Source organism: Armigeres subalbatus, chromosome 1 (assembly GCF_024139115.2).
Source record: "Armigeres subalbatus isolate Guangzhou_Male chromosome 1, GZ_Asu_2, whole genome shotgun sequence".
Lineage (NCBI taxonomy): Eukaryota > Metazoa > Arthropoda > Insecta > Diptera > Culicidae > Armigeres > Armigeres subalbatus.
This window is the reverse complement of record NC_085139.1, coordinates 45,072,564-45,099,388: the sequence shown is the minus strand read 5'-3', so window position 1 is coordinate 45,099,388 and position 26,825 is coordinate 45,072,564. Positions and strand designations below refer to the sequence as shown.

At 39.3% G+C, this 26,825-nt stretch overlaps 1 protein-coding gene across 1 annotated transcript in view; it reads right to left on the bottom strand.

Annotated features, from left to right (window-relative positions):
* LOC134225098 (putative uncharacterized protein DDB_G0277255) overlaps positions 1-26,825 on the bottom strand; it is a 506,490-nt gene that overhangs the window by 157,261 nt on the left and 322,404 nt on the right. Inside the window, exons 6-7 of the mRNA XM_062704885.1 lie at positions 16,234-16,509; positions 15,932-16,127 (exon numbers count right to left, since the gene is read on the bottom strand). Of these exons, the coding sequence (XP_062560869.1) occupies positions 15,932-16,127; positions 16,234-16,509 (472 nt within the window). The remainder of the gene's footprint in view (positions 1-15,931; positions 16,128-16,233; positions 16,510-26,825) is intronic.

Genomic DNA, 26,825 nt, shown 5'->3' with positions numbered 1-26,825 from the left:
TGCCTAAAAATGAGCGAGACTTTTTTTACTCGTTTGTTTGCGTAAAAAATGAATTTTGGCCATAGCTTCAGATTATACTCCGGTCCGGCCAATTTTCAATAGAAAACAATGAGATAATATTCTCCGTCGAATGCAACCAATTGCAAGTAAATGGGATATGGTAAGCACAAAAGAACAAAAGAACAAGAACAAAAAAGTTAGCTATACTTTTTACGTACTTTTTTTTATTATAAGTTTTAAGTTTTATAAGTTATATATTATGAATGAAAAACATTACATATTTGCACATCAGTGCGCCAAACAAAAGCTTCAGCAAGGACGCTGGGAGTCCACGGTACAGCTCTGCATGTGGTTAATGATTTTATACGGTTTTCAATAACTGAGACAGCTATAATCCGTATCTACAAGATACGCTTTAACGAACTAAATTGCTTGACACAATAAATAATGACCGCTACTTTCCTTCTGACAGTATTTTTCGAACACTGGCGGTCACAATTCGTCCCAGGCCACACCGCGCACGTGATTTTTATTTATGGTGTCTAATTTATTTTTCGCTGTGGCTAACTTGAATTGCTCACACCAACACCGCCACCATATCGTGTTTGCTTCATGTCAACTTGGCGCCCGACAGCGCCACCGGAGGTTGTGAACCTCGGCCCAGTGACACGTGGTACAAAATTGGCGACTGGGGTCCACTAGAAAAGCAAACGCGCTCCCATAACGATAAAATATTGGTTCCATTTTCGGAAATTCGCCGGAGCCTATGGGACGCGAATTCCAAGAGCGACGACACCCCACGCGCCGGTGGAAAATACTGGCGATTCCAGAATTTCAATGAGGTTTCCCCTATCCATTTACACGATTACCGCCGGATCGAACCCGAGGTGAGGGAGGGGAGAAAATGAGCTGGACTATTGCGGATTTATTTCCGGTGCTTGGCGCAGCGCTAGTGCAGGTCGGCCCCGATGCACGAAAAACATGTTCAATTGGAACGGCAACAAAATGGAAAGAATTCATTTTGTGGTCGGATTTACTGGCTGGTTAAATTTCCGCCCACATCCTGAAAGGGATTCATGACCCTGGTTGGAGCTTGCGATAGGATTGCGTTGGATCGGCTTCTCATTTAGGAAATTTGATTTTTGATTTCATCGGAAATGGCCACGGTATTTGTGCGTCGTCGTTGCCGCAGGATACAGTTTGACTCTAGTAGAGGCTTGTTGGTTGATGCGCCGAACCAATGACGCTCAGAAAATGAAATTCCGAAGAGTAATTCAATACGATTACTGGAGGAAGTCCTTTCGATCTGTAAGCGATTATAAATGGATTAATTGGTAATTTGGTTTGTAATTCTATCGGCTGTTTTTGCTTCTATCCTTTTGTACTTTAATACAGATAGTCTCTTCTCTAGTTTTTCTCTTATGGAAAATGTATAAAAGCAGCCAAAAGATTCGTTATGGAATCATTGCCATTCTCGTACATACGTAACGGTGATATCTGGCGTTTTAGCGCCCTAAAACATTCAGCGGTTTTCACTAGGAAGATTCCGGCTACAAATGAATTTGAGATTCTACGATGTTTTTAGTTCAATCATAGTTTATTGCCTATATTCCGGGGATTAACCACTCGACTTGGACATTAATTTACAATGTTATGAAAACTCATATGTGAATACTAGTTTATTTGTGGACGCAGAAGCGCCCTTGGCAGGTGTTTTTTTATATAAACGGTTCATTAATTCATGCATTAAAAAAAATAAAAAAATTAAACGTCTGTTGTCGTGATTTTTTTCATCAAATGCTGTGTCTGGTTGTCACTGGTTTTGTTTGCTGCATCTGATAGTAAAAAAAAATCAGAAGGGTTATGTACAAGACACAACCGCCCAACGTAAACTACGTAAGGGAGTTTTGTTCAGTGAGGATTGTAGTGCCATCATGCATGAATATTTTTAGAAAATTCATTTGATTACTTATGTCACTGGTTTCGAACAGCGTATCTTAAGATATGAAAATTGTTGGATACGACAATTGTTTAAAAAATTTACTATGAAAATCCAAATTTATTCCTCAGTGGTTATGATGCCTTTCTTGGATCCAAATTGCCTACATTTGGGTTTTAAAGCATTTGATGAAATATTTCAATAGAAGAAGCCCTAGGGGAGAATCCTCTTTTCCGTTTGCAACATTTATTATTCAGAAACATTCCAATCATAGGCATATCTTGTTTTTCGTGGTGCATCACTAGAAATCATAAAATGTCAATCATGTACCAAACCCAATTAATTTGGTTGTGATGCGCGCGAGTAGTAAACGTTGCGGACGGGAAAAGAGGGTGTGTGTGTTTTTACAATCTAACTCCCACTGTCTGGCAGTGTAACCAGGGTTGGTAAAATCTTAAATCTCATCGGCAATTCAAACCATGCGTGACTAAAATCCCATCAGAATCATGGCCCATAGATTTGCTCATGATTCGAATCGCAATTTGCATCATTGCATGATATTTACGTGTTCTTCATTGTTGAATGCATTGAATTATCTGTTTTTCGTCTAAAACAACGCCTCGATTGCGTTTTGACGCTTCTTAGAACGAAATCATTTTTCGGTGAGTGAGCGAAGCGATTATGGCCGAGAAACTCAAGCGCGATGCTCCCCCTACAGAATCGCAGGCGAGTTAGCTCGTGCACGAAACCTCGATGATTCAGATTTGAGTATGATTCTACCAACACTGAGTGTCACTATGGATAAAATATTCGTGCAACCATTTTAATATTATCATTGCAACTTTTGAATCAGGGAGTAAGAAGGTGATAGCTCTATTGTAACTCATATAGCCCGTCTCAAGAACGTATGCGTTCCGGAGCTTTTGTCGTGTACAATAAGTACCGCATGATTGCACCCACGTATTATAAAAATATCTTAAGTGCATTCACACTTCCTGAATCAAAGTTAATTCTGATTCAAGCGCGCATTTAATTGGACAAAATATTATTAGGCCAATAAAAATATTTTTATAAAATATGTCCCCCCCCCCCCCCCCCCTTTGGATTGTTTTTCTCAAAAAAAAAAAAAACAATTTGAGGGGCAACAAAAAAAAATTCCGGTGATTTTGAGAACTTTCGAAACATTCGTTAACAAATCCAAGGATTTTTTTTCCATTTTAATATTCATTTTTTACTAGCAGACCCGACGAACTTTGTTTTGCCTAAAATTGATTCATTCTCTGATTAGTTCTCGAGTTATGCTGAAATTTCTGGTTCATTTGTATGGGAGCGTTGCAAACCACCACAGAAACATATCTTCCCTTCCAAAACCTCCACACGCCAGATTTGGTTCCATTTACTTGATCTCGAGTTATGATGAAATTGATGTTTCATTTGTATAGGAGCCAGGTTTCAAAGAGGAGAGGGGTCTCGAACCATCTTAAGAACCTTCCCCGGCCCCAAAAACCTATGCATTCAAATTTTCTTGCCGCTCGATTCAATAGAAGAAGAAGAAGATTACCCCATCCCTCTTGACTTTGCGGAGACCAGTAGACCTTGACCTTGCGTAGACCATAATCTTAATCTTCTTCTTCTCTTCTCTATATACATAAAAATGAATTTCTGTCTGTCTGAACCTTATAGACTCCAAAACTACTGAACCGATCGGCGTGAAAATTGGGATGCAGAGGTTTTTGGGGCCGGGAAAAGTTCTTAAGATGGTTCGAGACCCCTCCCCCTTTTGGAAAAGAGGGCTACCATACAAATGAAACAGAAATTTCGACATATCGCGAGAACTAATCAGAGAAGAAATCAATTTTAGGCGAAACGAAGTTCGTCGGGTCTGCTAGTTTTTAATAAATATGTGTAATGGCCTTATTAGTTTTCAGTTTGCAAAAAAAAAAGTTCAACATTTTTCAAAAGTCGTGTTTTAATATAAACATGTTTGTGAAATTACATTGCGATGATTGCATTACTAGCAAGAGCATTGGCATTGATAGCAATTGATCGTCTCATGCCTGCACAAACATGCCCCATCTGCATCACTTGTTATACACCATGCGCATTTTTGTTACCTTTGTTTCGACCGCGGTCACTGGTCCGGCTCCATTGTTCTACTTTTAGTGCGAAACACCGCACAAAAAGCAGAGTCAAAAAGCCAACCACGGTGTGCCTGTGATGGTTATTAACGAAAAAAAATGTCCATCCATTCTGAACTCGCCTTTCGAAAGATATAATGTCCAGGCGTCTGCTATGAAAATTTCAAAATATTTCATCTAGGGAATCGAAAGTTATAGCAGTTACAAATTTAATGATTGTTGCGTTCGATATTTCACTAATATGCAACCATATATACCGTGAATTTCCTCCTGATTACATCCAAATAAATTATCATCAAATATGCAATTTGCAACCTCAACCAACTATAACCTAAAACCTATTCTTTGAATAATAGAAAACAAATAAATAACATAGGATGTTAGAGATAATATTGTTCTAATATCAATGACAAAATAGACAATACAACCACAATACAGTATTCAAATTACAGAATTATTGCACTTCAATCTCCTAATCATACCAAAGTGTGAATATTGTCTATGACAGACAAGTAACTACACTCTGTATGATGATTCTGCTTTTATTAAATATGATAATAGTTGGTATTCATAGAATATCGCGCTGAAACAATTTTGTCTTTCTTGGGTACTGGGTAGTTAGTAAGACTAGTAACCAACATTTAAACAACAATGTGCATCATTTGTTGTCAGTTATACAACCATCATCCAGTTCTATTCAAGCAGTGGTACGAAAACGAGCTCCATTTGGAAAAAAATGGGAAAGGCTAGATCACACGAGGAAAACCGCCTTTTCCGAGAACGGTAGACGGAAAAAGCATATATACCCCACTTCGGAACGTCTGAACAATTTAACTGACTTGTGAGAGATTTCAAAAGACTGAAACTATTTAAGAAATATTTCACTGTCATGAGACGAGTTTACTACAATCCCGAGCAGAGGAAAATAGCTCAATAATATCAAATCTTGATAAGATAGCAAAATGAGATATGGACATGATTGATATAAGAGATAAAAGATCAGGCGACAATATCTAAATTTTGCACTAAAATATCATGAGGAAATCATGTTATGTTATTTGTAAGAAGTGATCAATATCAAGTGCTATTGGTTTGTTCTTATCCATAGCACATTTTGATATTTAAATGATATTTCGGTGCAAATTTTTGATATTGTTGCTTGTTCTTTTATCTCTTATATCAATCAAGTCCATATCATGTTTTGTTATGCTGTTCATGGCTTCTGCCCGGGATTCCATTCAATTCCACCAAATCGTATTACTTTTATTTCGTATTTCGACCTTAACTGTAAGGTCGTCTTCAGTGTCTCGACTTGAGTCGAGTCAAGTACGAGACGACCTTACACACTTATTTTTTTTAACCGGGATCTCAGCAAAATGGTCAACTTTTACCGAGATTCGCACAGCTGTGCCCCAGCAAACATGTTTTTTGCAGAGATTTCTGTCAAAAGTGCTGAAAATCAGCAAATGATTTGCCAAAAATCAGCTAACAAACATCATTTTTGCCGGAATATCAGCTTTTTATTTTGTTGACGTACGGCTGTGCGGATTTTTGCCGAGCTGCAGAAATAAAAACTAAGTGTGTACAGTTAAGGTCGAAATACGTATATGTAAAAGTAATACGATTTGGTGGAATTAAATGGAATTGTAGTAAACTCGTCTCATGACAGTGAAATATTTCTTAAATAGTTTCAGTCTTCTAAAATCTCTCATTTTCTTACCTGGCTTTATGGAAACGCGATGGTTTTTCTCTTCTAGATCTAAGTCGGATACTAGTATTCCCTGTGTCAGTTAATTTATGTAGTAAATGCATTAATTTATGAAGTAAATGCATCGTAGTTCAACAAGTCACACACTTAACTCATTTCACCGTATTCGGTAAATTTTACCGAAATCTCAACAGCAGAACTGTTCGGTAATTTATTTTACAGATTTTTTGTAATTGTTTCCATTGCTCAACTGTCAAAATCACCGAAATTCAGTTAAATTATTTACCGAACAGTTCTGCTGTTGAGATTTCGGTAAAATTTTACCGAATTCGGCGATTTATTTTAAGTGTGCAGTTAAATTGTTTAGACGTTCCGAAGTGGGGCATATATGCACTTTCCGTCTACCGTTCTCGAAAAAGGCGGTTTTCCTCGTGTGATCTAGCCTTTCTCTTTTTTTTCCAAATGGAGCTTGTTTTTGTACCACTGCTTGAATCGAACTGGATGATGGTTGTATAACTGACAACAAATGATGCACATTGTTGTTTAAATGTTAGTTACTAGTCTTACTAACTACCCTGTACCCATGAAAGACAACATTGTTTCAGCGCGGTATTCTATGTTACCAACTATTATCATATTTAATAAAAGCAGAATCATCATACAGAGTGTAGTTACTTGTCTGTCATAGACAATATTCACACTTTGGTATGATTAGGAGATTGAAGTGCAATAATTCTGTAATTTGAATACTGTATTGTGGTTGTATTGTCTATTTTGTCACTGATATTAGAAATATATTATCTCTAACATCCTATGTTATTTATTTGTTTTCTATTATTCCAAGAATAGATTTAGGTTATAGTTGGTTGAGGTTGCAAATTGCATATTTGATGATAATTTATTTGGATATAATCAGGAGGAAATTCACGGTATATATGGTTGCATATTAGTGAAATATCGAACGCAACAAGCATTAAATTTGTAACTGCTATAACTTTCGATTCCCTAGATGAAATATTCTGAAATTTTCATAGCAGACGCCTGGACATTATATCTTTCGAAAGGCGAGTTCAGAATGGATGGACATTTTTTTTCGTTAATAACCGTCACAGGCACACCGTGCCAACCGCACTGAACGGCGACGGCCGAAACGAGACTCTTGCGGACAAGAAAAGAGGGTGCTGCCAAAATGATCCGATACCCTATCTTAACGTTCATAACCCAAAGTTTCAATATAATTGACAAATTTGTAGAGAATTTCCGAGTCGATTGGTATATAAATCTCAAAAATCCATCGGAAGATAAAGGCGCTATTCAAATTCAAAATCTTACATGATTTCGTGACGGTCTCGAATTTGGAAATTTTCATTTGTCACCCTGTATCCGAGTCTTCCCCTTAGACGTAGTTTACGTCAAAAATTGAGGTGTCAAATATTTTATTTTTTGTGAGAATTTCCCCGCGTGTTGCGTCTGGTTGGCTAGTCACCGAACAGACAAACAGGGCTATTATATATAGTATGCACATCATGTAGAAGATATTGATTTGAAAAATGTATTGGAGGAAAGCACTTTCCCTTCGATGGGACTCGAACCCACGACCCTCAGTACGCTAGACTGATGCTTTGACCAACTACGCTACGAAGGACCTCCGTCGGCCTTCGCAACCTAGCGGCTACTGAATGAGATAAATGAATGAGTTTGTAACGCGGTTCAGAATGTAAAAAAGAAATCACGCGCAAAATTTCTAAAATTGCGTTTTGAAGCGGCAGAAAGTTAGCAAATCTTGCTTTCCGTTTCCGCATAATGCTTTCAAATCTGTATGGTGATCGGCGCAGTGCGGCATCTAAAGCGTAATTGATACCTTACAAAGAAGTTTTTTTTTTGTATTCGTAAAAATGGCAGCAAGCTCACGTAGTTCGATTAATCTGTCGAGCAAATCGATGTTTACATCGGATACATCAGGTAGCCTAGAGTTATCCGGCAAAACGGCCGTGTCAGATTCATCGATGGAATCCAACGATACGCCGTTCCCGGAGCCGGAATGTATATTGGAGTCATCGATTGAGCCCCTAATAGTGAGAACAACTGATGGATCACAAGAGCTTCCAGCCGGGAACTGCCAGGGATTTGATGCGAAGAAACAGGCTGGAGCTTCTTCAAAGTACTCGTGGAGACCAAATGCTCCACGTTGAGGGGTTCCTCTATACAAAAAATAAAGTTGTGAGTATAAATTTAATTTCCAACATCCAACATAATTGAATTATTGAAAAACGACCGTATATACCGGGAATGCAGGCTGCGAAAACATGGCATTGTGGAAGAAATCAGCTGCAAAGCCCGTGTAATTACTGACTGCAATCAAATCGATCCTTACCTCGTAAGCGGAAGCATCGAGGCACACTGCCACGCACCAGATGTGCGTGCCGTGGAAACATTACGGCTGCGCAATGCTCTAAAGGCGAGAGCTAAAACGGACAACGCAACGCCGCCGGCCAGAGTGCAGCAGCAGGAAGGCGTCAGATTCAGTTGTTACGCTCAAGAAAGCATCTAAAAAAATGCGCAAAGAAAAATTATTCAAAGAGCTCGGCGTTGAAGCACAATGCGGGAAAACATTATCAGCGTTCCAAGTCCCTAAAGCATATAGGGCTATTCTTGACGGACATTTTTGTTTTATCAAGGGCATGTCAAAGCAGGTAAATCCGAGAAGGCGTTCATTTTCACTACACATCAGGCGCTAACCAGATTGGCGGCTGCTAAGTTTTGGAGTGCCGACGGTACATTCGAAGTTGTCCAGTCCATTTAAGCAGTCCATTTAACCATTCACTGCAATATCGCACCAGAGCACGAGAGTGCAGCTCCGATGGTATATTGTTCGTTGTCAAACAAGTCTGATGAGCTGTACTCCAAAGTGCTTAGTAAGTTGGACGAGCTTGCAGAGAGTCAAAATATTTCTCTCAACCCTCGATGTACACTAACGGATTTCGAAAAGCCAGTGATAAATGCGTTAAACGCGGAGTTTCCGGAGTCGAAGTAGGTGGGTTGCTTTTCCCATCTGTCACAAAACCTGTTTAAGCATATGCAGATGCTCGGTCTTCAGAATGTATATGGTACTCAAGGGGATGTATACCATGCATTTAAAATGTTGAAGGCGTTGGCTTTTCTACCACCGAAAGCAATTCCCAAAGATAAAACAAGTAGATATTTTTTTATAAATCCATGTCAATTATTCGAAATCGTTTAATTCCAGCTTTTGAATTGCTAAAAAGCCGCATTCCTGAGAATATGAATGCATTTGCAGCATACATTGAGGAAACCTACGTTACCGGTCGGAAAAAAAGAAGGGACAGCGAAATCCAACATTGTTCCCACCATATCTTTGGTCAATTCATGACAATGTTCTACAGAAGATTCCACGAACGACCAACAGCATCGAATCTTGGCATAGCTGTTTAATCAAGCTGGCGGGTAAACAGGTAGGCATATGTCGCCTACTCAAGGAAATCCGAAACAAAGAAAAGGCAGCGGATATTCGCATTACAAAAATGCTGGCTTCTGGCAGCTTCGTCAGAGTTGCAACGATTCGTTTGTGTTTCTGGTAAAATCGCCACTCATATTGATGACCATTTCCTTAACAAGCCACAGCGTACGCCAAGGACGCAGCTACATTTGACGTAAGTTTGAATTATTTTTGTATTTGCATGTAGATTTTGAACAATAAAATTAAAAAATATATATATCAGGTTCGTTTCAACATTGACACCTCAGTTCAATCAAAGTTAATTGCCTATTTCCGGGGATTAAACCACCCGACTTGGACATTAATTTACAATGTTGTGAAAACTCATATGTAAGCATATGTACATTATGTGAAAGATATTGATTTGGAAAATGTATTGGAGGTAACCACTTTCCCTTCGATGGGACTCGAACCCATGACCCATGACACCTCGAGTGACACTAGTCAACATGCAGAAGATTTTCGAAAAAAGGAAGAATTTTGCCCCTTATTGGCCGGAAGCGAATGTTTGATCGATCATCTGCGGGCCAACGATGAAGGCGACCACAAACTATATACCGATTAGCTATGACACATTCCGTTCGGATGCTGCCATGCAGCAAAGCATAAAGGAAACCATCATTGTAGGGTTATGCGCTAATTCGTCTATGGCGCTAACATCCCTCATATCAAACTCTAAATCTCTAAATACTCGCGAATCGTAAACTAAATTATTGAACTAATCATCTGGCGAGATAGAAAAAAGTGTACACTACGATCTGAAGACATTTTGTTTTCCAAATATAATTTTCATACACACTCCTCATTCATACTAAAATTTCCTACTATTCCAAAAGTTCGAAACGAGAGAAACAATTTCATAATAGAAATTTGCTGGCAGCACTACCCACGTACATGTTAAGCTGGCTAAATGGCTGTACAATCAAAACCATTTTCATGCGGTCGAAATGGGATTGCACTAGGAAATTTTTGTTAACTGGAACCGAAACTAAACTTTCAAATTTGACTTTCAAAATTGACCGACATGATAGTTATTCTGCATAAGGTCACAGATAGGTCGTTCAGTTATCCCTAGGATAGGATGTGACAATTCAATTGAGACCGCCTTGTTGTTTTTTAGTCGGTTGCTCTGACGAAGTGGTCGCCAGTGCAGCCAAATTAATTTGGTACAAAATCTTCCAAATATCATGTATCAAAAATTGATGTTTTTCTTTCCGTTCCATCCATTGTTTATGTAAGAGAAGCGAAAGACTAACATAGAGTAGTTTTTCGCTAATTAAAAAATAGTTTTAGATCTAAAATGACAGAAAAGTGAATGATAATGCCTAAAATCAACAGTTTTAAATCTATACAACCCTTGAGAATAATTTATATGGCGTTTGCAGTTCAATATAAACTAATTTTGTGCAAACTAACTCGAACTCAAACATTCACGTATATTGCTTAATATCAACTTTACAAACCAGCAACACGGCCAAACTAACAACATGCTGTCCTATAGGGCCTATACGAAAAACACGCCACCGCCAATCGAAGTAATCGACTGTCATTTCCAAGCAATCAGCAACCGGTATGATTGTAACAGAAAATCGGTACGATTTATAATGACTACTTGACGCATCCTATCCTAGAGTTATCCTAGAAATGGCTTAAACTCTACATTCAAGAACAATGATTTGCAGTCCTGTAAGGCCTCTCGGTCTACACGCGTAACTAAAGATCATTTTGCGTAAGTCTAACAGGGTACATGTGCTCCGGTAGTACAAAGAAAATAAAGTAGAAGTTGTATCGTTTGATTGGAATGACGTTGTTTAATAGTTAAATTATTACACGTTAGATTATTACACGTCGTATGGCCGAAAGGGTCATTTGACCGAAAGGCTAGTTTGGCCGAAAGGGCCGTTTGCCCTAAAGGGTCGTTTGGCTGAAAGGATTATTTGGCCGAAAGGGCCATTTGGCCGAAAGACTCGTTTGGCCGAAAGGGTCGTTTGGACGAATAGGTCATTTGGCCGAAAAAACTATTGAAATTAGGAATGAAAGGGTTGTTTGGCCGAAAGGGTCGTTTGGCCGAAAGGGTCATTTGGCCGAAAGAGTCATTAGGCCGAAAGGGTCATTAGGCCGAAAGCATCATTTGGCCGAAAGGGTCATTTGGTCGAAAGACTCGTTTGGCCGAAAGGGGCGTTAGGACGAATGGGTCATTTGGCCGAATAGGACATTTAGCCGAAAAAACTATTGAAAAGAGGAAAATTAGGAGTGAGAAGAGAGCCGTCTCACTACTCACTTTGCGGTTTTAACAGTGAGAAGTGAGAAATGAGGTGTGAGAAGTGAGGCGTCGTTTACCACTTCTCGCTGTAAAAAGTGAGAAGCGCGAAGTGAGTAGTGAGACGTCTAACTACTCATTTCGCGCTTCTCACTTTAGACAGTGAGAAGTGATAAATGAGGAGTGAGAAGTGAGACGTCTCACTTCTCTCTTGTTATTCCTCACTTCTCACTTTTGAATAGAGGAGCGCAAAGTGGGTAGTGAGACGTCGCACTACTCACTTTGCGCTTCTCACTTTAACAGCGAGAAGAGAGAAATTAGGAGTGAGAAAAGAGACGTCTCATTGCTCTTTCCTCATTTCTCACTTCTCACAAAGGAAAGTGAATAGTGCGAAGTGAGTAGTGAGACGCCTCAATACTTACTTTGCGCTTCTCACCTTTGACAGCGAAAAGTGAGAAGTGAGACATCTCGTTTCTCGCTCCTCATTTCTAACTTCTCGCTGTTAAAAGTGATAAGAAAAAAATTAAGAGTGAGAAATGAGACGTCTCACTTCTTCACTTCTCACTCCTAATTTTGTAACAAGTACGCTTTTTTATTTATAATTTTCTCTGGAAATTCGAATTAAGGTTCATCATTTAAATTGTCTGCATGTCTATTCGTTTTTCTAATTTATTCCTAAACTTGATACACCGCACGGGAACCACGTGCTTCCAGATGTTGCAACTGGCATACACCAACGTAAATGAGTCCCCAACTCAGTTTCAAGCGCCGAAATCAAAACAACGCTAGAACCCGGTCAAGCGCAATTTTGCGATGCCAATTAGCGGGCATCGACCTGGTGAGGTATCCATTCAGGATGCAATGACCTTTTCCGTTCGGCTTGGCCCACTCCTTCCGAACTTGGGGAGAGAGCTGACTGGGTGATTTGTACATATGCTAAAAAGAGAGGTCATCATGCTTTTAATGATTCGGTTACGCAAATTAGAAATTTTGTCGCTCGCGAATCTGGACTTCGTCTTGATTCGCGATTTCGCAACCGAAGGTCGCAAATTAGCGGTATCTGAGGACATTTCCTAGCCTCGATCATCCACTTCGAATCGGATTGTGGAAGAGGCAAGAGTGGTCGATAATTTGTCCCGCGTCGTGGTGTGATTTGTGAGGTAGTGATTCCGTGGAAATTCTAATCAGGTTTAGCTAATTAATGTGTCCTTTCCCTTAGTAGCTAGTTCCAACCAAAAGGCTAGTGAGTAGTTTTGCGGCAAAGTTGTGTTTCGGCGAAAGATTAGATCGGTAAGCAAGTGCGATTCGACCATGTGGCGGTCGTAATGGAATGTGTGTGAATTTTCCCTAGATTCGAGGCAGCGTGGCCATTGCCGTCACACCATACCAGTTCGAGACCGCTCTTGACCCCACCTTGCGACTTCGAAGGATTCCCGGGGCACGCGTGGCCGGAAGAGGGTTGTCCCCGTTAGATCAGCACCCTAGACAGGCAGGCCGACACCATTGGATCCACGCCACCGAATAACAGCAACCGCCATCTCTATTGCTCGAGAGGAAGACCAAACGCACGTGCCGCGTTTGCGCGTAAGTTCGCGAATCTTGTGGAGTGCGACTAATTACCACCATCGAATCACCCCGGTGGTTGTTTCTCGGCCGAAGTAGTGCGTAAGCAGCTTCGGTACCGCCGCGAGTCCACCCTCAAACCCCCCCCCCCCCTAAAACCGCACGTAAATCCTAGGTGGTGACGAGTAAGTACCAAGAAAGCATGCTTTGTAATCGTTGTGTCGTCCATGCGCATGTGAACGAACCGGCACAATAGATTGTCGTCTCGTCACTTTTATGAATGTGGTTACGTAATTCGTTGTCGAGTGATCCGAAAGCATCCCGGCCGTAGCCGGATAGTTGAAGCCGTTTTGTGAATGCCGTAATTCCGTGAGCCATCTAGCATATCAGTCGCCGCAAGAGTATACCGCCAACCGGGAGAACATGTGTAGTGAAGAGGTAGAGATTCGTTCGCACTAAGCAGATAGCCGTAGTAGAGTAGAGGTAGTAGAGAGAAAAGGGAAGGACCGAAAGACCTAGGCAAACATGAATTGGAAAGAGATCGATCGATGAATAAACTTGTACCCACCCAGAAAGCTTTATGTTTGAAACCCCCGCCGTTGGGTAGGCAACCCGTGTTTATGTAAAATAAAGTTAGCAGTGTTTCCCAAACCATTTGTGTTTCGGTGGCGTACCAGAATCATGATTAGTTTTTATTTGTGAAGGATTTCCATGGAGTTCGTGTTCGTTTGTAGTTTGTCAGGATTGTACTGGGTATTTCGGCCCTAAATCGAAATTGGACCACTCTCGAATTGGAAACAACATTTTGGTTTGGATTTTCAGGCTGGATCCGGTGATGATAAATCCCCCTTCTAGATCTTAATTGCATAGACGGTTTTCGAAGGCGGGTATCCGAATCTTTAAGGGGGTTGATGCGTTGGTCCTTTACTCCACCTTTTTAGGCAGCCAGTCAGCTTTCTTCCCAAGTTCGAGAAAACTAAACCCATTCCCCGAAGGGTCTCAGGCCGGGCAAACCTGCAAACTGCTGGGTGGTCTCCTTTTAGGAGTGGCGCTTTAAGCCACCCAACTACGAACGGGAAGCGCGACCGGCTGGCGGGCTATAGTTTATCAATTCTTGCTGTAAAAAGTGAGAGGCGCGAAGTGAATAGTGAGACGTCTCATTACTCACTTCGCGCTTCTCACTTTTGACAGCAAAAGTGAGAAATGAGGAGTGAGAAGTGAGACGTGTCACTTCTCTTTCCTCATTTCTCCGTTCTCACTGGGAAAAGTGAGTAGTACGAAGTGGGTAGTGAGACGTCTATCTTCTCGTTCACAATTTCTCACTTTCCAATAAACTATTCGGCTAAATGACCTATTCGGCCAAACAAACCTATCGGCCAAACGACCCTTTCGGCCAAATGATCCTTTCGGCCAAATGACCCTTTTCGGCCAAATTACCCTTTCTGCCAAACGACCCTTTCGGCCAATTAACCCTCTCGGCCAAACGACCTTTTCGGCCAAATGACCCTTTCGGCCAAATTACCCTTTTGACTAAATGACCCTTTCGGCCAAATGACCCATTCGGCCAAACGACCCTTTCGGCCTAATGACCCTTTCGGCCAAACGACATTTTCGGCAAATGACCCTTTCGGCCAAATGACCTTTTCGGCCAAATGACCCTTCCGGCCAAACGACCCTTTCGGCCAAACAACCCTTTCGACCAAAAGACTTTCGGCCAAATGGTCTGTTCGGCCGAATGGTATATTCGGCCAAACAACTTACGGCCTAGCGGCATTCGGCCAAATGACCCTTCCCCGAAAATCGAACAGTTGTTAGTTCAGTGTATCAACCCTATGCTTTTCATAACATGCTGGTCCTGCAAAAGGCAGATTTTTCTTTGAAAAATGCGTCCTTCCAATCACCAACAGCAATCAAACTTTAGCCTTGCGTAAAGATTCAACTTGAATTCTGCTACTTACTGTCCGAATGCCACGCGATGATTTACTTTCCGCTGCGACCGCTGCTACTGGCGTCATCCTTACTAATAGTTTCTACAGCTGAGTGCTGCTGCTAAAGTCTGCTAAAGTCTTGAATCTTGATTGAATTGAGGATTGGAGCTCAGCCCATATGTTGCACGATTTTGATGTCTTTGCGTGCGGTGCACTTACGGGATAGGTTGATTTAACGACTTTTAACAGTACCTGGCAAAATTCAAATTTCCAATAGTTTAGCGCCTTCGATCCATTGTTAATAATTGGGCACAATTTCAAACAGTTCACCAATCGATCGATACCTAAATCTCCAAAATCGGTTGGAAAACGGCTGAGTTATTAGCCCATACTTCCTGACAACTGTTCGTATCTAATCTGTATCTTCAGAATCTGAGAATAAAATATTACAGAAATAAAAATAAGTTGAACCAAACGACTTGATTACAATGTACGTAATTACCCTTCCGAAATTCAAGGTCAAAATCAATATCATCCTTTTGAAAGCTCTCCCTGGATGCATTAATCGGAAATTTCGGTGCTAATTCCACGCTAGACGAAAATCAGCACCAACTTCGCCAACACAGACACATCTTTATTTTGGTCACGTTCGGACACCTTTTTTGCGAAACCACCTAACCAACTGCTCCCAGATGGGTAATTCACTTCCACTATAAGCCATTTAGGGGAAACTTTTCGCCATTCATTCCCAAAAATGGTGTACCCATCGCGTTTAACTGTGGATCCATATCGAAACGAAAATCATAAACACTAATAGCCTTCCAGGCCCAACAATATGATTGTTCTACGGTTTCGAAAGCATACAACGCAATACTCACATCCAAATCACTCATTTCGCTGTGCGTGTCGTGCTGAATGTCCTTCGAGTCCATCCCCAGATCGCAATCGCTCGCCCGCAGATGGTGATTGCGGTGGTAGTTCGCGTGCAGCGTGTTGGAATTGTTGATGGCAACACTGTTCAGCAGGATGTTTGAGCTGGTGCGACTGAGGGCCTTCCGTTGCCGGATAGCTTCCCTGCGTGGACACAAAGAGAAATAAGATCATCAGTTTAATTGCAGCTTTGTTTCAAGAAGATTACCCATAATGACATTCATCACAACAAATCACGCTGAATACTCACTTGAAGATTCGGTAGTACATCGTGACCATCACGATGCCCGGTATCCAAAAGCTGATGGAACTGGAGATGAGTGCGTAGGCTTTGTTCACCACGAACACGCACATTTCCGGATTGTCCTTGAGCGTTTCCAGGTGCTCGGCCGTCGTGTACCAGCCGAGGAAGATGGGCGTAAACGAAATCAACGCCGGCAGCATCCACACGTTGGCCAGCATGAACCCGACGGTCCGGTGCGTCATGTACAGCGGATATTCGAGGGGCCGCACGATGGCGAAGTAGCTGTTGGGAGAGGGCGAGACGAAAAAGAACGGAGAGTCAGATAAGCTGCGACAGGGAGCAACTTTCCGGCTGACGCTGTGTTCATTAATTATGTCTTGCATTCAAGATCCTCGGAACGGTCATGCCGGAGTCATTTTTCTTTCCCATGCTCCAGTTTAATTAGAACATGAATTGTGCAAAATGCGGAAGTAGTGAGACGCAAGATGTAGGGATGTCGAACTTGTGTGTCTTTCGGCTTCATCTGAATAAAACCAATCTGCCGATATCAGTATCTGTCATAATTATCAATACCTGGATAAATATTCGAATTGTGTCGATTAAGTATTTTTAAGCATTCCTAATTTAAATTGAATTCTACAAATGCTCATTTATCACCCTTACCGTATAGCAGGAATAAACCGCGACTGGGTAAAAATATATAAACCAAACTCCAGAACTTCAAAAAGCAACGAAACACGGATAGATACGGCGAGAAAATCACCTCCTATCTTTGATGTTGATAAAAAAAAAAGAATCCCGAGTCAATTAAAAGTTTTCTCTTATCATTTTATCGTCTAGTGGATTTACGGCGGTTTGCCGGGACAAGCATCTTCTTTCAACGGGCGAAGAGAAGTAAGCCTTAGCGGACCAGCTGAGGCGTTGGACGCCGGAACACATTTTGCGCTTTTTGTTTCCTTTTCTGTTGGGCATCTAGTTGGGTAAATTATTGGCTTATTGTAAGTTGGCCAGAGTAACACTCGCTTTCGCTCGCCGCTGTAGCGGCGCTCTATCTGGCCTTCTCCTCACCCCGGCAGCAGGCTGAGTGATGGTCAATAATAGACCATGGAAAGTAAAATGAAACAACCATCATTGGGTGCTTACATATATAGTTGGATGGAAATCTCGACTAAATGTACGAAATGTCCTAAGTAATGATAAAACATTTTTATACGATTTCAAATCATTTTTGAGATCTACACAGTGCTGCAAATATAATAATTAATTAAATCTTTATATTCGCAAGGAAGAATAATGTAAAAGGAACTCTTTTTTGTTACTTCAGTTCTTTTGAAAAAGTAGCTAGACGACTTTGCTTTCCATCGAGTAATGGTACGAGTTTGGTGTGCATTTCTTTGGGGATTATCTGGGATTGATGGGCGTTGCTGGCCTTGTTATTCCAAAGCCGAGAATTATGAGTTTTGCTTGGTTCAGCAGTGCTGACCATAATCTTGATAAGCTGCAATAAATTCATTTACGGTGGAAAAGTTGCATAATTTACTGCGCAAATCATTTGTCATCTACAGGGTTGTTATGGAGATCCTGAAATATTTTCCGCGCCAAATCCGCGCCGACTAAAATCAAATCCGCGCCATTTCCGCGCGACATCAAATCCATTTCGCGACAATTCCGCGCGACCTAAAACTAAATTCTAAAAAAATAAAAATTTACTGAACGTCTTCTTTTTAAGTTCGTTTTTTATAATTCTTATTCTTCAATGATTATACATTCCAGCAGGAACTTAGCCTGCTTTTCAATTTAGCATTCTATTAGCATTTCCTCTACATACTGAGTAACCCACAGTTAGTCCCGGGTAGACGATAATAGCTCATTAACAGTAAAACATTGATATTGATAATAAAACATGATATGAACTTGTTTGAAATAAGAGTAAAAATAACAAGCGAAAATAACAAAAAATTGCACCGAAATATCATAAACATATCAGGTTTTGCTATTACCAAGAACCAACTAATAGCTCAAGATATTGATAAGTACTTGTTAATGGCAAAACCTGATATTTTTATGATATTTCGGTGCAGTTTTTTTTATATTTTCGCTTGTTATTTTTATTCTTATTTCAAACAAGTTCATATCATGTATTGATATCAATATCACAGCTTCTACCCGGGGTACTACAACCACTCTAGATGGTCCTATTCATTACTAGAAGTACTGAAGCTAAGTGAACAAGAACTAAACAGCCGAAGCTATTTCAATAAGCACCGCTTTTCAAATCAATACCAAATTTACCTGAAATATCTGCTTTTGTAAACAAAGATTCAAACGTCGATTTGACAAATCTGATAGCACTCCCATGCAAACCAACACCATCAACACATAGGTAAAGGCTTCTGCTATCTGATGATGGTGTCCGTTTGCGTAGGAGTGCCTTTAAATTCGTCAAATCGACGTTTGAATCTTTGTTTACAAAAAACGAATAAGTCGTTTTGAAAATTTGAAATGAGATGATGGTTTTGGCATGTTTTGTATAATGGATATTGTCAGTTGATTTTTTGTTGATCGAACTTTGTAAAATTCGGCACAATACACATTGATATACAAAGAATGTTCAGGTTATATTTGATCATGATTGATTATAGATAAATATGGCAAACAATAATAAATCTGCCAAACCCGTAAATTCTTCTGAATTATGCAACTTTGGTGTAATTATTGATCACAAGACAAACTTGCGTACAGATTAAGGAATTTGACAATGCAGCTCCGGTTAAAAACAAAAGGTCTGTAAAACAATTATTTGAATTCGTTTCTAGAAACAAATGATACAAAATCTACCGTGGTTGCTCAAACTCCGTTGATTTTCCAGTCAGAAAATTGAGTTTCAAGCGAAAATTCCTTCGGAATTTTCTGAAAATTTTATTCAGAATTTTCAGCAGAAATTACTTTGGGAATTCGGAAGAATAATTTGCGTGAACTTTAGAAAAAAAAGTAGGTTATTTGTGCTTATTGTCCTTTAATTCTTGCAACAAGTTTCTCTAAGAGTTCAAGCATATATTCCGACAACATTTTTAGTGGAAATTAATTTGTAATTTTTTGATCATACCATAATTTCAGCCAAAATCTCCGAGAATATCTGCGAAAACTTCTCCGAGTACTTATTCCTCAGAAATTATCTTGGAAATTCTTCAATAATAACCTGCGGAAAATCTTCAGAGCCTATTTGCGGAATTCCGCGGAAGTTCCTCCAAAAAATTCTTTATAATTTTTTGGATTTTAAATGCTGCAAAAATCATCTTTAGGTTGTGGAAAATTATTTACAAGGATCCTCATAGAGTGCTTGAGAATTTTTTTTAGGAAGTTTCTTCGTTGATAATCCTGTAAAAATGCCATCGGAGTTATCCAAAAATATCGCCAAAAACCTTCAGAAATAACTTTTGAGAATCATCTTCTAATTTTTGAACGTCTTTTTGCGGACGCACCTATTGAAATGAGGCATCTGCATCAAATCAAAGAACATTTTTGTGTTTTCTATTGTTGTATAAACCCTTATTTGTTCTAGATGAATGTCATGAGAGCAATATAAAATGTTCTAACACTATTAAGGAATTCCTGACAAGAAATAAACAATCAGAAACTAACAAATAACTTGGAATTACAAAGAAATTGACAAGGCGAAAATGGGTTTTCATGTCCTTCAATGTTTTGCGATGTTTCAGTATGGATTAAATATGGCAACTAGTGGCGTCCTTCTCTTCATAACATTTGTTTAAAGAATGCTTAAGAGTTTAATACATACCTTTCGATAAGGGCTTGGACATATTCGAAAAATAAAATTAATAGCTGTCCAACGTAAGTTTTGTTCTCAACAACATTTGTCCATCTAGATAGACATAAAACTAATTTTCAAATAAATATCCTTAGATCTAGCATTTCATTTACACTGGATTCTGTTTTTACACGATTTACATTTTTTCAATTTTACACTCATCCTAAATGCTTAACGCATATTAATTGTCATGTGATTTTTTTTTTTGATTTATTCTGGATTTTTTGAAACATGTTGCGAAGATTTTGGTAGTAAGTAGAAGCAACACGATCAAAAATACGAACGAAAAAAAATCGTGTAAAAACAAAATCCTGTGTATTAATTTTTTTCCTAAAACTAAATCCGCGCCAAATCCGCGCGAAACCCCAAAATCGTTATGTAAATCCGCGCCAAATCCGCGAAAACCGCGAAATCCGCGAAAATCGCGAAATCCGCGTAGTCGTAACAACCCTGCATCTAATGATAATCACTGTTGGTAACAAGTTTGCTGGTAGTGGGTGGAACCCTTGGTTTTGCTATAAAAGGATGTAGAGTGTGGCTGGATAAGTGCCGGCAATAGAGTTCATCATCATGAGACGACAGAATAATCCAACTCACGGAGTTCTATTTTTGCCTTTCTCGTACAACAAAGTTGTACCGAAAGGCTATATGATTGCTTCAAAGAAGAACTTTTGATAGAAGGCCCGGAGACCCATAGTGTTATATACCGATCAACTCAGCTCGACGAACTGAGGTGATGTCTGTATGTGTGTATGTATGTATGTGTGTGTGTGTGTGAGTATGTGTGTATGTGTACAAATTTTGTAGACACACTTTTTGGAACTTAGCATTATCCGATTTACTCGCAACAAGTTGCATTTGACTGAGAACGCGGTCCCATTGTTTGCTATTGAAAATTGGCTCGATCGGACATTGCATTTTGGAATTATTGAAAAATCATTGTTTTTTCCCAAGGGTCCCCCCTTGGAAAAAAAATTCAAAACCAAAAAAAAATTTTTTTCCGGAAATGATGGCGATGCATTTTAACTAATGCAAAATGATCGAAAAAATGTGATCCATTCTCCTAAAGAGCTTTTTTGACCTTTCTAATGTGATTCTTTCAATATATTTTATAATGCACGAGAAAGGCATCATCACTGCTAGGTGGATTAATCTGGGTTTTTGCCTTTCTCGTATACAAAGTATACGTAAAGGCTATAGGATCACTCCAAAACCGAACTTTTGGTAGAAGGCTCGGAGACCCATAGTGTTATATACCAATCGACTCAGTTCGACGAATTGAGGTGATGTCTGTATGTGTGTGTGTGTGTATGTGTGTACAAAAATGTGAGACACACTTTTTGATACTTAGCATTATTCGATTTACTCGCAAGTTGCGGTCGACGCGGATTGCGGTCTAGTTGTTTCCTATTGAAAATTGGCCCAATCGGTCATTGCGTTCCAAAGTTATTGAAAAAACATTGTTTTTCTGCCAAGGGGGAAAAAATGCCTTGGGAAAAAAAATTTCAAAAACGAAAAAAAATTTTTTTTCAAAGATTGCAGCAATTCATTCAAATGACCGCAAATACATATGAATTGATGGAAAAAGTAAAATCTATCCCCCTAAAGCGCTATTTCGACTTCTCTTATGTGTTTTTCTTATTATTTAAATGCGCGAGAAAGGCACCACCAACGCTAGGTGGATTGATCTGGGTTTTTTTATTAGAGAGGCTTTCAGCCTAGGGTTGACTCGCAGCTTTCGTCCATGGAGTTTGTTGTGGTGGGTGGGAGACTCCAAGTTGGTTGGTTGGTGCTGTACCTCGGTCTATCTTCCAAAATACAAATACAATTCACTATTTTCACCAGAAATTAATAATTGTACTTACATAGAAGTGTACCGCCAACGGGGGTGTCATTGGGCCAAAATGTGGTATGCTCCAAGTAAATGTTACAAAGCTCTAGTAGTTAACATTGGAATCAAGTTTTAATTAGTTTGGTATAAGCTTGAACAATGAATTTACCACTTTGTGGGGAAAAAATAATAAATGAGGGAAATTCTTCAAATTTATATGTTGTTTAAAATTGGCCCATTCTCACCCCTCACAGGGGGCGACATTGGGCCAAGTACAATAAAGTTCAGCGGTGACGATTCAACGATTCAATCGTTCATTAAAAATAATTGCCTACATTACGGCTCTTACCAACTATGTATGGCAAATCAACGAAAGGCTTGGCCCAATCTCACCCTTTTTCGCGTGCATTGCTCGTTGCTAAGAAAAACCAGAACCGCTATATAAATATTCATAAAATTCGATAAAACAACAACAGATTATCGTAACATGATAACCAGGTATCCATCGATCTAAAAACTAGTTATGTAATAGATTTGTGGGGCATTACTGACACTATTTTAATACGGGTTCATTCGATCAATAGTTTTACATTCAAATTCCAAGCATTATGGTACGAGCACAATTAGTTCTTGGAATTTGTTTTGTGATTTCCTAGACGTGAATTTTAATATAATTTCGAACCGTTTCAAGTTTTCATTAAAATTCGTAACAGTTTCTGAGAAATAAGGAGTTGAAACATTTTTCGTTGTTGGCCCAATTTTACCCCCTAGGCCCAATGTCACCCCGAACGACGGTAGCTATCTAGCTACCTATGCGATCTATGCCGTTTCACTATGCAATCAGGAGGCCTAAACTAAAATTAATACGGTATCTTCAGCATACGGTACGATTAATGTAATTCGCATGTTACCTGTAGCCACTTTAGTTTTTAGCCACTTTAGTCTTAAGCTCATAACAAATTCAATAGTGTCTAATTATAATTGTAAGTTTAAATCCATAAATATTCAGAGGTTTTACCATGCGGTTAGCAACTTCTATATAATGAGTAGATTGTTTTGTTTTTACATTGCTACATTCCATCCGTCGCCATCTACCTTTGCACTGCTGGTCGGTAGATCGCTGTATTGGTCAACAATTGCTTGACCATAATGATAGCCGCAGCTCAAATTCGCCACAGTGGATGACTGGCAGGGGGGTGACGTGACATCCCCCCTTCCGTGAATCCTAGTCGAGTTCCTGTTGATGTACGACGTATTCTATGGGTTCACTGCCGTTCTGCCAAAAACCAACACCAAATCTCCCGGTTCAATGTCCCGACCTCTTCTACCACTTTGACCTACGTGTGATTACTGGTAGGTACTCCTTGACCCATCTTGTCCAGAACCGTTGGGTTATCGCCTGAGAAAGTCTCCAACTGCTACGTAGTACCACCGGGTTATCAACAGGTTCATTCGCTGGACATTTGTCGCCATTAGAGCTGCCCAGAAGAAAATGGTTGGGAGTAAGTGCTTCCTCATCCGCCGACTCAAGGGGGATGTAAGTGAGTGGACGTGAGTTGATGAGAGCCTCGGCTTCGAGCAACACCGTTTCGAGAACTTCATCGTCTGGTGTACGCTGGGCCTCTGCTATGGTTCCTAAAGCTTCCTTTACAGAGCGAACTAGGCGCTCCCATGCGCCTCCCATGTGGGAGGCGGCCGGTGGTATAAAGCACCACCGAGTTTGAGCGGTTGTAAAAGTAGTAGCCAGTGCGTTATTTCGTCTCTTCAAATCTTCTTTCTGTAATTCCTTGCTCGCGCCTTGAAAGCATGTCCCGTTATCCGAGTAGAACTCGGCCGGGTATCCGCGACGTGCAACGAATCGTCGCACTGCCATGATGCAAGATTCAGAGGACAGGCTGTGCACTTTACAAATTCTAAAAGATTGGTAGTAGTCGAACGTCCTTTAAAGAACCCGTGTTGTGCATCTGTTATTATATGTTTTATGTTCAACCAAATAAAACATATAATAACAGATGCACAACACGGGTTCTTTAAAGGACGTTCGACTACTACCAATCTTTTAGAATTTGTAAATTACTCATTGAATGCTATGGACAAAGGTAGTCATGTTGAGGCGCTTTACACAGACTTTAGCAAAGCATTTGATAGACTCGATATTCCTATGATGATTTTCAAGCTTGAGAAATTGGGAATTGAGATGAGACTCCTTAAATGGATTAAATCGTATTTAACTGACCGCCAACAAATAGTACGATTTGAAGGGAAACAGTCGCTTCCAGTCAATGTAACATCTGGAGTTCCCCAAGGCTCGCATATAGGACCTCTTCTATTCATATTGTTTGTAAACGATATATCACTCATTCTTAAGCATCTTAAAATCCTTATTTATGCGGACGATATGAAACTATTTATGGAAATCAAAAATACTGTTGACAATGACATCTACTTGAACGAAATACGCATATTTGATAACTGGTGCACGGTTTTTTCACAGAAAGTTAGGCAAGGTCATTAGAAATGAGGTACGGGGTATTTTAAAATATTTCATCGGCGATTTTTGGAAAAAGTGATTTTTATTGTTTTCTTCTCTAATAAAAGGTACACTGGGGGAAGTGGAAAAGGAAAAATCGATAGTGCATGTTTGAATTAGTGTAAAACCAGTTTAAATGATTTAAATGCGTTCAATCAAAATGGGCTATCAAAAACAGTCAATTTTGAACCAACTGTGCGGTAATTCATACCATTTTGGTCGCTTGAAATTTATGGAAATAGATTTTAAAATTAGGAGTTGTTTTTCCACTTTCCCTAGTGGGATGGGGTAAGTGGAAAACCCATGTTGCCTTGACCTTCAATAGTGATGAGTAGTTACATATAACTAAAATCAATACAAAAATTACTCTGAGTATCTTTTGTGGAATAATTTCATTACCTTAACGGAATAGATCCTCAAGGAATTCTCGTAATAGCTAGAGGAGGGCTGGTTTTGCCTTCTCGGACACTAAGTGTACGTAAAGTCTATATGTTCGCCCCAAAGATGAACATTTTAAAGGAAAAATGGGACTTACAGGGTTATAAACTAATCAACTTAGTTTAACGAATTGAGATGATGTCTGTATGTGCGTATTTGTATGTATGTGTGTTCGCAAAGCACGTACAAAATTATCAGCTATTCTTAAGCACTTGTCCTTAACCGATTTGTTCGCAAAAAATTGCATTCAACGGCGAAACTTGTTAGGAATAAAAATTAATGTGAACTATACAATATATTTACCTATCAGTGCTATTTTTAACTTTCTTTTATATTTTTTTCTACATATGGAAAACATGTGAAAGACATCAGTACCGATAGGTGGATTAATCAGGCATTTTCTCATTTATATGAGTCCAATCACCACTGGAATCACCATGATAACAAAGAAGGAACATATTAAGATTCATAGCTATCGAAATAAACCCTGGAGGGAAGAAAAAAATTGCGTAATTAGAACATTATCCACTTCCCCCGCAGTGTTTGATACCTGGGGTAAGTGTAAAATCTTTGAATTATTTGCTTTCTTGGTACAAACCACTACCAATTGAATGGGATTAGTTTAATTGTATTGTAATAGTCACCTGTGATATAAATTCACTTGAAAAAAGAACAATTGGTGCAAATAAGAATTAATTTTATGAATGCAAATATCAATTTTTCGCGAAATCTAAAATTACAGTTAAAGCGTTAACCGTGTTAGTGTATGTGTTACACAAATTTCAACATAGTATTAGTGTGAGCATCAAAGTATTACATTGCATGATGCTATGATGTGGTAAAAACTGTAAAGTATGTACAATTCCAATTTTTCGAGTCGATTTTTACACTTACCCCCTTTTTCCACTTCCCCCAGTGTACCTTACCGTACAAAAAGTCAATTGTTAACTCAATAAAGGATCAATCGTTGTATTTCATCCTCAAAATTGAAAATGTACACATTTGTAGACTTTTTTTAGTAGAAAATATATCTTGAAATAGATCTAAATATTTGAAAAATATCAATTTCTGTAATTCAAGCCTTCCTAAACTATGTTTTATTATTTTTTATATTTTTTATTATATTATTTATTATATTTTGCGTTATTTTCATTTTTTTAGCAATTATCATCTTTTTCCAGCCCAAATATGGTTCTCTATTGAATGTTGTAATCACATTTCTTTCATCCGACATTCGCACTATGAGACCAGCCTATTGTCAGTCTGCCATATTTTAAAGGGTTCATATTTTCCTCTAGATACAGTGTCTCATCATTTGTGGGGTACATACCATGTACAATAACCTTACCGAATATTGTTCGCAGCACATTTTGCTTGAAAGCCCTAAAACCTTACTGGCCTGCTTCTTATAATTACCACGCTTCATGTCCGAAATAGGCTATTGGATGGAATTATACAGAACAAACTCTATATCCGGTTGCATGTTACGGAAGCTATATTGTTGCTACAAGCACAACTGTCTCACATTTGATTGATTCCATATTTGTGAAGGTCATTCATACTTTTATGAGCAGTAATCTGGTAAGCTGTAAAAAACCCTTCTTGCACCCAAGTAATAATTATGATTTTATAATGAAGATAGCGATTTACTCTTTTAGTGTGCTATGAAACCGTTATACATAAGTAGCTACAACAATGTTACTAGGGATCATTATCCCATTTCACAAGCATTCCAATGTGAACTATTTCTTCAACGTTCCAATCATCTCCTGTACATCCTCTTATTTTTATTTCTATCCGTAGCAATGTACTTCATACTGGTAGTGTGAGTGGATATGTCCTTTCTCATCATCTCTATCTTCAGTGAGACAAAAGTCTCCACCACTACTCTGCGATCGTTTCATAAGGAGCTGAATTTCATCTGCAAAACCTAGGAGCATATGCATACGCTCTACCAAGATTGAGTACAT